Raw genomic sequence first — 10,928 nt, 5'->3', positions numbered from 1 at the left:
AGGTAAACTCGTCACAATAAATATAAAATGTTATCACCTTGTATAACTAAGTATATTAAAGTTGCAGGTTCTAGACCTACCTCAATCCAGTCCAATAATTACCGTCAGGACACGGAAACCGATAAACTGAAATTAATTTACTCTCCTGATAGTACAAAAAAGGTTTCTTTGATTATTAAAATAATACGTAATTGCAGTTTTCCTGGCTTTATTATTTAAAAAAAATGCTTAAGAGCGCTTGAGGATTCCTCAATACTGATATGAGGAATAAATAAACACAACAGCATTCCTGGTATTAATAAATAAAATATCCTTTAGTTTTGAAATTACCATTCTTTAATTTTAAAGAAAGCTATAACCAATCTGTATTGTAAAACATTTACTGGTTTAAACATTTTTCACAAATAAAATATGTTGTAGAATTGCAGGTTCTTGTAATCCAATCATATTTGTGTTGATTTGGCCAGATCCAGTGGATTGCAACACAGTTAATGTTGCCTAGAATCCCAGGCTCGCCATCCCTCCAGCTGGTGAAATTAAACGGTTCCCACGTCGAGGCCCACACAAAACTGGCGCTGTTAATGCCCATCCCAGCAGTCCAATATGTGTGGGGCCAGTAAACTGCATGATCATTTGATATAAAATGAGCATAATTTCCAAATGAATATAAATAAAAGCAAAAACCTTAAGCGTACGTAAAGAGTGTATACTGTGATACTTAAATTTGGTATACAACTCCCTCTCTCTCTCTCTCTCTCTCTCTCTCTCTCTCTCTCTCTCTCTCTCTCTCTCTCTCTCCTCTCTCTCTCTCTCTCTCTCTCTCTCTCTCTCTCTCTCTCTCTCTCTCTCTCTCTCTCCCTCCCACCCTCCCCCCTCCCCCCACCATCCCCTCACTCATTTTAATTCAGGGACCCAAAAGAACCTTTGAAGTGCATTGGTGCTTAAAGTCTTTTCAAGGACATTTTAATTCCATTACAATATCGTTAAAAGACTTTTTACTTCTTTAAAAATTGATATTATTGCTACTGTAACAACAAGTGTAATTATGATTCTATTCAAAAGTTCTGGATGGTATGATCAATTCTAAATAGTATCGAATTCTGCTTTTGGATTTGAATATAAAATGGCATTCTAAAATTTGTCATGGCTATTCACAAAATTCTAGGTTTTTTTTAAATAAAACATTCATTGCCCAAAAATATTTAAGTATGGCGGTTTAAATTCTAAATTTTTGTGTGTCTAGAGAGTATGAGTTGAGTTATGTTACGATTTTTGCTTCACAAACACTCAAAATTGCACAAATAAATATGCAAGGACGTCTACAAGAGCTTTTTAGCGTTAAAACTACGATTTATTAAGATGGATTCTCGGGCTTTAATTTTGAATTTTAGCATATTTTTAAATTCTCTTTATAAATCTTTGTACTTTGAAAAAACTAACTTGTGGTATCAGATAAAATCTTAGTGGCTTGTTTTGTTTCGTTTATCTCACCAGAGGTCAGTTCACTAATTAAATGAACAAACCAAGGCGATAAGTCGGTAAGCGTTTATTGTACATCGCGTTAGGGATATTCATGCAGTATTCCATGCAACTGTGTATTCTATTATTTTTAATCGGTTATTTTTTGGACGGAAAATTTTTTCAAATGTATACTGTAGAGAGATCCGCATAACCCACAAAATCTCTTTGAATAATGTTTAATTTATTTATCTGCACTTATGTTTCTAGTTTTAAATATTAATTAATTATATTTGTAAGTGAAAAATAATTAATAATATAACCAAATACTTAAACGACCACTTGTCTTGAAAATTTTTCTTGTTTAGAATAAAATTAATTTAATTTAATTTAACTTTTTGACTAAAAATTTAAATTTTTTATAAAATTCCAATAAATTTGGTTCAAAATAAATTCAAAATAAAATCTCTATTATAAGCGAAGCCAAATAAAACTAAACTAAAGCCTTGCTGATAATGACTTTGTACCAAATTTGTCACTTCCTGTTACTAATGGTACAGATTCAAAGTTAAAACTAACCAAACTATATGCCACCCAAAAATAAGTACTAAGGACTTAATATATTGATGTAATAAATTTATACCTGACTGTTTTAATTAAATTTTTTTAGTTCGGTGACTGGCAATGATCACATGTTATTGGTTGTTATTGTTGACAGTTTTGTTTCTTTCCTTTGAATACTTTAGTCAGTCAATTAACACAACACTTTCCTATATAAGTAACCTATACTAATATTAAAATTGAAAACTTTGATTGGAAATTTCTTGCTAAAACTTGTACTCTATTGCCAACTTGCTTTAATTATTTAGTTTTTTTAATAAGCTTCTTAATTCCCTTTGTATCTAAATAATACAATAATCCCTGTAAAAGAGAGCTAACATTAGTTAACAACACATTTCACACAAGAAAATCGTAATTCGACTATACAACTTATTCTTTAAAAAATCCCACGTGGATTGTGTAAGGAAAAATAAGAACCGGAAATACCACAAATCAAAATCGCTGAATACTAAAAAGAACACACCGAGACGCGCGTGTGGGAGTTTTTATACCGTCCCCTTCCCTAACGAAAAATCGTCATCACCAACTCCCTTGGTTAGCCTCACAGAGCTAGCTAAAGAAATTAACAATTGTCAACCGTACAACCCCTATCGTAACCAGTTATCAAAGTCAACATACCGCTCTCTTTCTGTATAGTTCCTGCATTCACTGACCCTTTCTTGAGAAATTACAATTTTAAATTTACCTAGGTTTTGAAAAATCAAATTACATTCCAAAATATTTTAATATACATTTTCCCCGAAAGTTATTTATTAACTAAATTTTAATTGTACTACGTACCAAATGCTGCATATATGTTTTTGGCCGTAAATTATTCTACCTGAAGAAAATTTAGAACTTATGATTTTCTGAAACTTAGTACGAACTAATATTAACATTTCAGAGTTGAGTAGAAAACTGTAAAGAGTACGAGATTATATATTACAGTACACACCAGATGTTTTGGATGTAATTTCTCTCTTCACCTGATTCCACTCTTCAATGTTGTTGATGGTGGCCAGCCGCTGTCCACGCATCTTGCACCCGGCCATGGCTTCATACCACGAAGACTTGAAATAATAAAAATTATGTTAATTATTTATAAAACATCGATTATTAACAAGATAAGAGTAGGTCACACTACGTGTGGGCAACAGGATTCGCTTAGTTTGCATGCAAAATGTTAAGTCTACAGCTGATTTCTTTCTCAGGATTCCTGTAGACAGATAGATAGACGGACTCATAAAAGCCCAGTATAAACAGAAAATAAATGTTGACATTCCACGTAAACTAAAGAGAATGTTTAAACTTATTGAGTGATGGATTTCAATGACGCTCAGCCCAATTCCCCGGGTTGGCCATGTAACATTATATATCTCATATTTGTTTATATTGACTTGGAGTTTTATACAACATTTAAAGTCCACAAATAAAATCTTTCCTAACATATCATGAAAAAAAATACATTCAAACTGTTGTTCAAGAAGTTAGGAGTCATAGCAGTGTTTAAGTAATATAAGTTCCGAAGAGGATACTACAACGCAAAATTGCACTTAAATAAAATCTTCTCACCAAATATTAACATTGATTTCCACTCTATCATGTATTTTTTATTTTTAAGCTTCACATGTTGATATGTTAATGTTAATATCTTCCAAGATTGTTTCCGGTTTGTTTAAAAAGTTGTTTAATGGACAATGTTCTCTTTATCATCATTGTGGCCAATAAGACCAATGTGAAAATATTCGCTAACGCTCAGCGAAATCTTATGAAGTGACATGCACCATTATTGAATTCAATGTTGCTTATATTATAGAAGTGCTTAGTAAAACATTTCAAACCTATAGGCAGTTCTTTTGTAAAATGTCGTGCGGATATACAGACAGCAATAACAATTTTCCATCCCGTGTAAAGATAGGCTTCGCTGACGCTCAGCCAATTATACATTAAATTTACCCATCACATAGATGTAATAATTTTTTGTATACCTTAAAGATATTTAAGACTTTGGATAAAATATGCATAACTGGTACAGTGGTGTAGCCTAAATTGAAATATGTTGGGGACATATCCTTATCTTATATACACTGAGGTTAGTTGAATAATTTCGAATCTATATCTAATTTCATTCTTGAGATAACCTGTGGTCATAAATCTATTTTTAGACTCACAATAATACTGAATAGCAAGTGCACCCTCCGCCCCGGCAAATAAAAGAGTAAAAGAGGAATTGCGTTAGTCTCCTGACCGAGAGCCTTCTATAACGATCAGCCTAATCTCATCTCAACGATATAATTCAATGGTTAGTCACCCAACATAATGAAAGTTCTTCTTTTTAAATGAGTTTTCTTGCAAAATTACTGGTTTTAGGGTTATCTTTCTTAAGGTACTTTGTCACGTGATACATTACTTTTTATTATATACGGTTTAACTGCACTGATTAAACAAAACAAGTTTCGGTGAGTAAATGAGGGTACTGAAAACACAAGAGTGCGCTGAAATAAAATCTTATCATTAATTTATAACATTGAATTTCCACTGTATAATTTATTCTTTTACCTATATGAATCCTCATATGATCTTACCCACTTTATTGCATATGTATTTATCCTGCCATTTTCTCATTGCCATTACAATTACCCATATGACCAATTAAAAATGTTCGCTAAAACCCATTCAAATCCCATGGAGACAAATATGAATTTTTAATTAATTAAGAGTTTACTATGTTAAAAAACATGTATCAATCCTGCATGATAGTTTTTTCTTGGTAACAGAAAAATACATATTTCATTATACATATGTATATAATTATATATATATATATATATATATATACATATATATATATATATATATATATATATATATATATATATATATATATATTAATATTACATAATACATATAAATACACATATACATATTCCATTAAATAATTTAATCATTACATAATTATATATTCTAATGTTTTATCTTTTTGCTTGTTTTATTTTGAAATATTTAATTTTCAGATAATATTACGTGAGGATAATATATACTAGTATTTTGGTGAAAAAGTGTAAAATATGAATTCTTGAGAATTTGTTAGTTATGTTACCATTATTGTATTGTAGGTTAAAAAATAAACATTATCGAAAATTTAACCTGTATTTGTATATATAAAGATGATAAGTGTAGGGGGTACGTGGTTTGAACTTAAAATACAGTCCGCGTGCTGTCAGAAGTCAAAAAATTGTCGGGTTCTCAAAGAGATGAGGCATCTATAGTGAAAATTCAATGAAGATGCCTCTCCAGAGCGAAACTAAAACACTTTATATTTGATTATGCTCCAAATGTGTAACACTAACTTATTGTTATATATGTAAACTTGTTAGCCTACACATGTTATTTATTACCGTCTTATCAATTAATAAATAGCTTTTCTTGCATTCCTTAGGTTTCGCCACCTCAAGTTGACGGGGCTGACACACCTCACATGGAGTACACGATCTGCAATGTCCAGTTCCTACATTTCCAGCTACTCGTTCGGTGTCCATATCTGTAACAAAAGCATTTTGAAATTTAATGTTCAATGTCTCAAGTGAGCGTGAGATTGATAAAGATTCATACAATTGGAAATCATTTTCGTCTGAAGAGATAAAAAAGTCAATGACGATGAAGCTCAAAATAGAATCTTTACATCCTTTCGACAGTCTGTGCCAGCGGCACATTCCAGATGCTGCAGTGAGAGGAAAGTGAATTGGAGCTAAACTCATAATTCACATAAGACTTACTCAAAATACCTGCATATAATCCGTCCTCATTTAGGTGTGTAGTACTCAACAACATTAAACAGCGTGAAGGTGTTTGAGATTTCAACTTTGGTTTTAGCTACTAATGTATACATTAATTTTTAATTATTTACATAGTTAGAACAATACAGCTCTACAACGAAAAGCACTTAAATTGCATTTTTACTTAGCTGCATTACTAACAAACTCTTACAAGTTTGCAAAAATATTGATTCCTCTCAATATTGTCTAAGCTATACCTGTTAGCAACTCTAATCTGTTACATCAAAAAAAGTTCCTAAATATCTTCGATATTAAAGACAGAGCTTCAATTAAATAGTTGTTTAGGCTTTACAGTCCACAACAGTATCATGAAAAGTTTCCGCTTTGTAATAAACAGAGCCAAAATAGTTTTAATTTTATTGTGGTACTGCGTTACCACAATTACCAAAATAGGTAGTATTGTGCAATATACAGTTTGTTATTTTTTAAATAGCCACAAGTTTTTGTGGAACAATGGAAAACAGAGTGCGTTACTTTATCGAACACAAACCTTGCACACTGCTGTCTGCCCCTGGAGCTATCTTCTGTAATGTAAACAAACTGCTGTTTATAAAAATAAAATCAATGCAGTGATAAATTAAAAAGGGGAATGTTAAGATGTTATCTGACAGAAAATATTCCAATCATTTAGGATTATGATGACTACCCTAATCTTTAATTCAATTGAAAAAACACTCTAGGTGTTTGAGCATTTAAGTAAAATATCATGTAAGGAGAATATTGATATTAAAATATTTTTTGGAATAGTAGAACAAAACAGGTTTTATGAAATCTGAATGCATCCAGTGAATGATTTAACTGGAATTCGTGGAAGTAAAATGGAATAAAATATAATAATAGAGGGACATTTCATTGATTTACATTGAACAGTGGTAAGACTGGCCTGTTTATCAGAATGAAGAAGATAGCCTCGCTATCGAAAGGCCTCACACAAAAATGAAAGTATTAAATATTGGTTTTATATTTTAATGTAAGTTAACAGTAACCAATATAAGCTCCATCTACAGCATATAAAGTTAGTATTTAAAAATATATAAATTCATGGAGATCGTGTTAAATGATCCCGTTGAGTTTCAATTTATCCATCTAACATTTTGATGGCGAAAATCATAAATTTGAATTGATGATAATTTTCCAGGTTTCCCTCAACGGATTACCTAACCAAAGGAACTATTAATTCTGTTTGACCATTAATCTGTAAAACTAAGTATCAAGAACTAAAGTATTGCCTTTAAGTTCTAATTTCTTTTATTAAAAAACCTTGTTTACTTATAAAATAATATTGTTTAGTGAATGAAGGGGCACGATTTGAATAACCTCTAATAGTTTCTATTAAAGATTTAAGTATAATTTGTTTTTCAACATCTCATTGTTTTTCAATGAACATGATTACTAGTTCATGTTGCAATGTTTATTAATATTTTTCATACTAAAAATGATCAGTTTTGTTTTTTTAAGTTCAGCGCCCTTGCTCCTAAGAAACTGCTAAATAAAAGGCTAATTTTTTATGCGAAATATTCACCAATATGGCATTACACTCTTTTTTATGACTATTAGAATGACAATAAAGTCACCAACAAATAAGATACGTTTATTTTCCTGTACATTCATTAATTATGTAGATAGTTATTTGACGATCGATATAACGTGTTTTTGTCACACTCTGTGTAAGGAAACCTACAATTAGACAACTAAAGTCGAACACGAGATATCTTGTTTTGTAAATAATATTTAACCTGCAGTATTTTCTACGTCTATATTATGTTCATCGGTGAATATCTACCGCATGCACGCATTTAGACGACCGTCGACCGATCATCGGCGGTAAAAAACACAAAGTTACTAATTTAATCTGTAGTTAGCATAGACTGTAAATACGCCCTCTATATAAATACATGTCGATTTATATCCCAATATGGGTTATCAGGCAAGGCATTGCAAAATAACATTTACGTGTAAAATGGATATTTTGGTAATATATGTTTTCAAGTAAACAATAATTATGTTCCTTGGGGAACCATTTTAAAATCTATAAATTCAAAGTAAAAGGTGAAGGAATTGCTATATAGTTATATATATATATCCATTTTCCGAGCTTTTGTTATTCTTTTTAATACAACGTCGTTTTCTTGATATTCTGTTGTGTAATTGGGTGGTCTCAAAAAGTTGCACTTTTGCTTATAATATAGCCGTGTTTTGTAGAGCATAAAATAAAAATAATAATAATACTCTCAGACGGCTGTCAATCTTACAATTTTAAATATTATTAACATTTGACATATTCCGGGGGAGGGGAGTGATCCCGTGCCCCAGCATGTCTGAGAGGTGTGGGAAAATTTGTAGTAGTTGTCCCCCCATGCTGCACTAAGCGTCGAAGGTGAAGTGGAGTATCACGTCTTAGAATGTTACAATGCTAAGGAATGCCGCTACAGAAGGCAAAGCAAATAAAATCCACAATTAATTTCAAAGATTGGTACCCAGCTGATGAACGAAGAAACGTGTCTATAAATTCTCTGTCTGCAAAAAAAATGTTACCAGAAGGATGACATCCTGTGTAAGGACACCCCGTGTAGCCATCCTTGCAGAGACAGAAGGGCTGATGATGTATTACTTCACATATTGTATTGTTTCCACATTTCCCCGGACAAGGATCTGAACATTTTTTTTATCCAAACACCTCCTCGTCTGGGGGCAGTCGGAGTTAATCTTGCAATATTGTGTCTCTGTAAATAAAATGTGTTTAAAATATTGTTCGTCCTTAACTTTAAAACAATATCATTAATTCTAATTAACTTACTTTACAATTAGTGATTCAAACGTTGAAAATGAAAACCCTTAATGTTTAGCATCTATTATACTGTATTTTCTACATTTTACATATTATTAGGGCTATTGAAAATTACTGTTTATGTGTCCTCCATGTTTAACCTGATACGAACATCAAATTTGAGATGAATACCATTTCATGTACAAAATCCTCCAAATGTATAGTTTATAGTTGTATAACCAAAGTTACACAGTCGCTATATTTATTTCTCTGTTTATGTTAAAACTGCTCGCTTGTGTGAAAGAATACAGAAGTCTATATTTGAAATAAACAATATCACACATCATATAGTAGTTATTGTTCTATTAACACCCGACTGTAATAGTTCAAATCATTGGATAAATATTAATTGATTTGAATTTAACCACCAAATTGAACCACTTCCGTGTTCGACCATTAATCCAGCTTATAAAGCTATAATAATACTAATTACCGTTTCATATATAGTAATTTACTTTATAATAAAGTAAATACAAGTAGATAATCAATAAAGGCAGTTATTAAATAAATAAAAACAATTAATTACATTAAATAATTTGAAAGGTTTTATAAATAATTAATTCTTTTACTGATAGCATCCCCAACAGCTATGAAAAGTGTGCTGTTCAAATGTGGGGTTTTAAGTAACGTGGAAAATCCACCGTTGATGCCTTTCCGTCAGTATTATGAATAATTTTATTTAATTTTATACATTGGCAATACATGAAGATAGCACAGTGAAAGTAATGAGCATAATAATAAGAAATATTGTTTATCATTAAATAATAAGAAAATAATTTTGGTAATTTAAATACGAAATATAATGAGTGGTTTTATGTTATAATATTTGGTTGTTAGAGTTGTTTTCAAATATACTCAACGTAAAATGGAACTCATCAAACAACGTCTAATATATTGTCAAGAATAGTTAATTCCGGTCAACATGTCTCAGTAGACAGGATTATCTCATAGTATACAAGTAGAGTGACAATACCTTGTGATGTAGAGGTTGTTGCAGTGGTAGCAGAGCCGGCAGTGAACGCTACAAGTGTCGTAAGTACCAACACAAGACAGCGGAGGATAACGTCCATGTTGACTGAGTACTGACTAGACATTGCCAGTGATAATATTATAGGCGCCTTATCAACGCCTGGCTGACCTGGCGTACAGCAGTTCACCATATCACAGTAGACAGATAGATCAGGGTTATCTCATAGTATACAAGTAGAGTCACACTAACTTGTGATTTAAAGGTTGTTGCAGTGGTAGCAGAGCCGGCAGTGAACGCTACAAGTGTCGTGAGTACCAACACAAGACAGCGGAGGAAACGTCCATGTTGACTGAGTACTGACTAGACATTGCCAGTGATAATATTATAGGCGCCTTATCAACGCCTGGCTGACCTGGGGTACAGCAGTTCACCATTTCACAGTAGACAGACAGGCAGGGTTATCTCATAGTATACAAGTAGAGTGACAATACCTTGTGATGTAGAGGTTGTTGCAGTGGTAGCAGAGCCGGCAGTGAACGCTACAAGTGTCGTGAGTACCAACACAAGACAGCGGAGGAAACGTCCATGTTGACTGAGTACTGACTAGACATTGCCAGTGATAATATTATAGGCGCCTTATCAACGCCTGGCTGACCTGGGGTACAGCAGTTCACCATATCACAGTAGACAGATAGATCAGGGTTATCTCATAGTATACAAGTAGAGTCACACTACCTTGTGATGTAGAGGTTGTTGCAGTGGTAGCAGAGCCGGCAGTGAACGCTACAAGTGTCGTGAGTACCAACACAAGACAGCTGAGGATAACGTCCATGTTGAGTGAGTACTGACTAGACATTGCCAGTGATAATATTATAGGCGCCTTATCAACGCCTGGCTGACCTGGGGTACAGCAGTTCACCATATCACAGTAGACAGATAGATCAGGGTTATCTCATAGTATACAAGTAGAGTCACACTACCTTGTGATGTAGAGGTTTTTGCAGTGGTAGCAGAGCCGGCAGTGAACGCTACAAGTGTCGTGAGTACCAACACAAGACAGCTGAGGATAACGTCCATGTTGAGTGAGTACTGACTAGACATTGCCAGTGATAATATTATAGGCGCCTTATCAACGCCTGGCTGACCTGGGGTACAGCAGTTCACCATATCACAGTAGACAGATAGATCAGGGTTATCTCATAGTATACAAGTAGAGTCACACTATCTTGTGATGTAG

The 10,928-nt window shown here is 32.8% G+C and overlaps 1 protein-coding gene across 2 annotated transcripts; it reads right to left on the bottom strand.

Annotated features, from left to right (window-relative positions):
* Positions 1 to 362: 362 nt before the first annotated feature.
* On the bottom strand, positions 363 to 10,649 carry LOC124370975 (collectin-10-like). Of its 2 annotated transcripts, none has more exons than XM_046829277.1 (4): positions 10,427 to 10,649; positions 5,457 to 5,599; positions 3,014 to 3,128; positions 363 to 621 (listed from the first exon to the last, which is right to left on the bottom strand). In XM_046829277.1, the coding sequence occupies exons 1-4, from the start codon at positions 10,611 to 10,613 to the stop codon at positions 380 to 382; spliced, it is 687 nt and encodes a 228-aa protein (XP_046685233.1). In that variant the 5' UTR covers positions 10,614 to 10,649; the 3' UTR covers positions 363 to 379. The 2 variants fall into 2 exon arrangements, with proteins under 2 accessions (XP_046685233.1, XP_046685234.1); XM_046829278.1 differs by lacking the exon at positions 10,427 to 10,649 and adding an exon at positions 9,695 to 9,842.
* Positions 10,650 to 10,928: the final 279 nt, after the last annotated feature.

Source organism: Homalodisca vitripennis, unplaced genomic scaffold, assembly GCF_021130785.1.
Source record: "Homalodisca vitripennis isolate AUS2020 unplaced genomic scaffold, UT_GWSS_2.1 ScUCBcl_746;HRSCAF=3402, whole genome shotgun sequence".
In the NCBI taxonomy this organism is placed as follows: Eukaryota; Metazoa; Arthropoda; class Insecta; order Hemiptera; family Cicadellidae; genus Homalodisca; species Homalodisca vitripennis.
The sequence above is the reverse complement of the archived record's forward strand: the minus strand, read 5'-3'. Positions and strand labels throughout refer to the sequence as shown.

Bases quoted from the DNA above. Each gene is read 5' to 3' on its own strand.
- LOC124370975 (XM_046829277.1), bottom strand. From the start codon at position 10,613: ATGGTGAACTGCTGTACCCCAGGTCAGCCAGGCGTTGATAAGGCGCCT. The intron at 5,600-10,426 runs GTAGTGTGACTC...CTTTTGTTACAG, and splicing joins AACAACCTCTACATCACAAG to ATATGGACACCGAACGAGTA. The intron at 3,129-5,456 runs GTAATAAATAAC...TATTATTTCAAG, and splicing joins ATTTATTAATTGATAAGACG to TCTTCGTGGTATGAAGCCAT.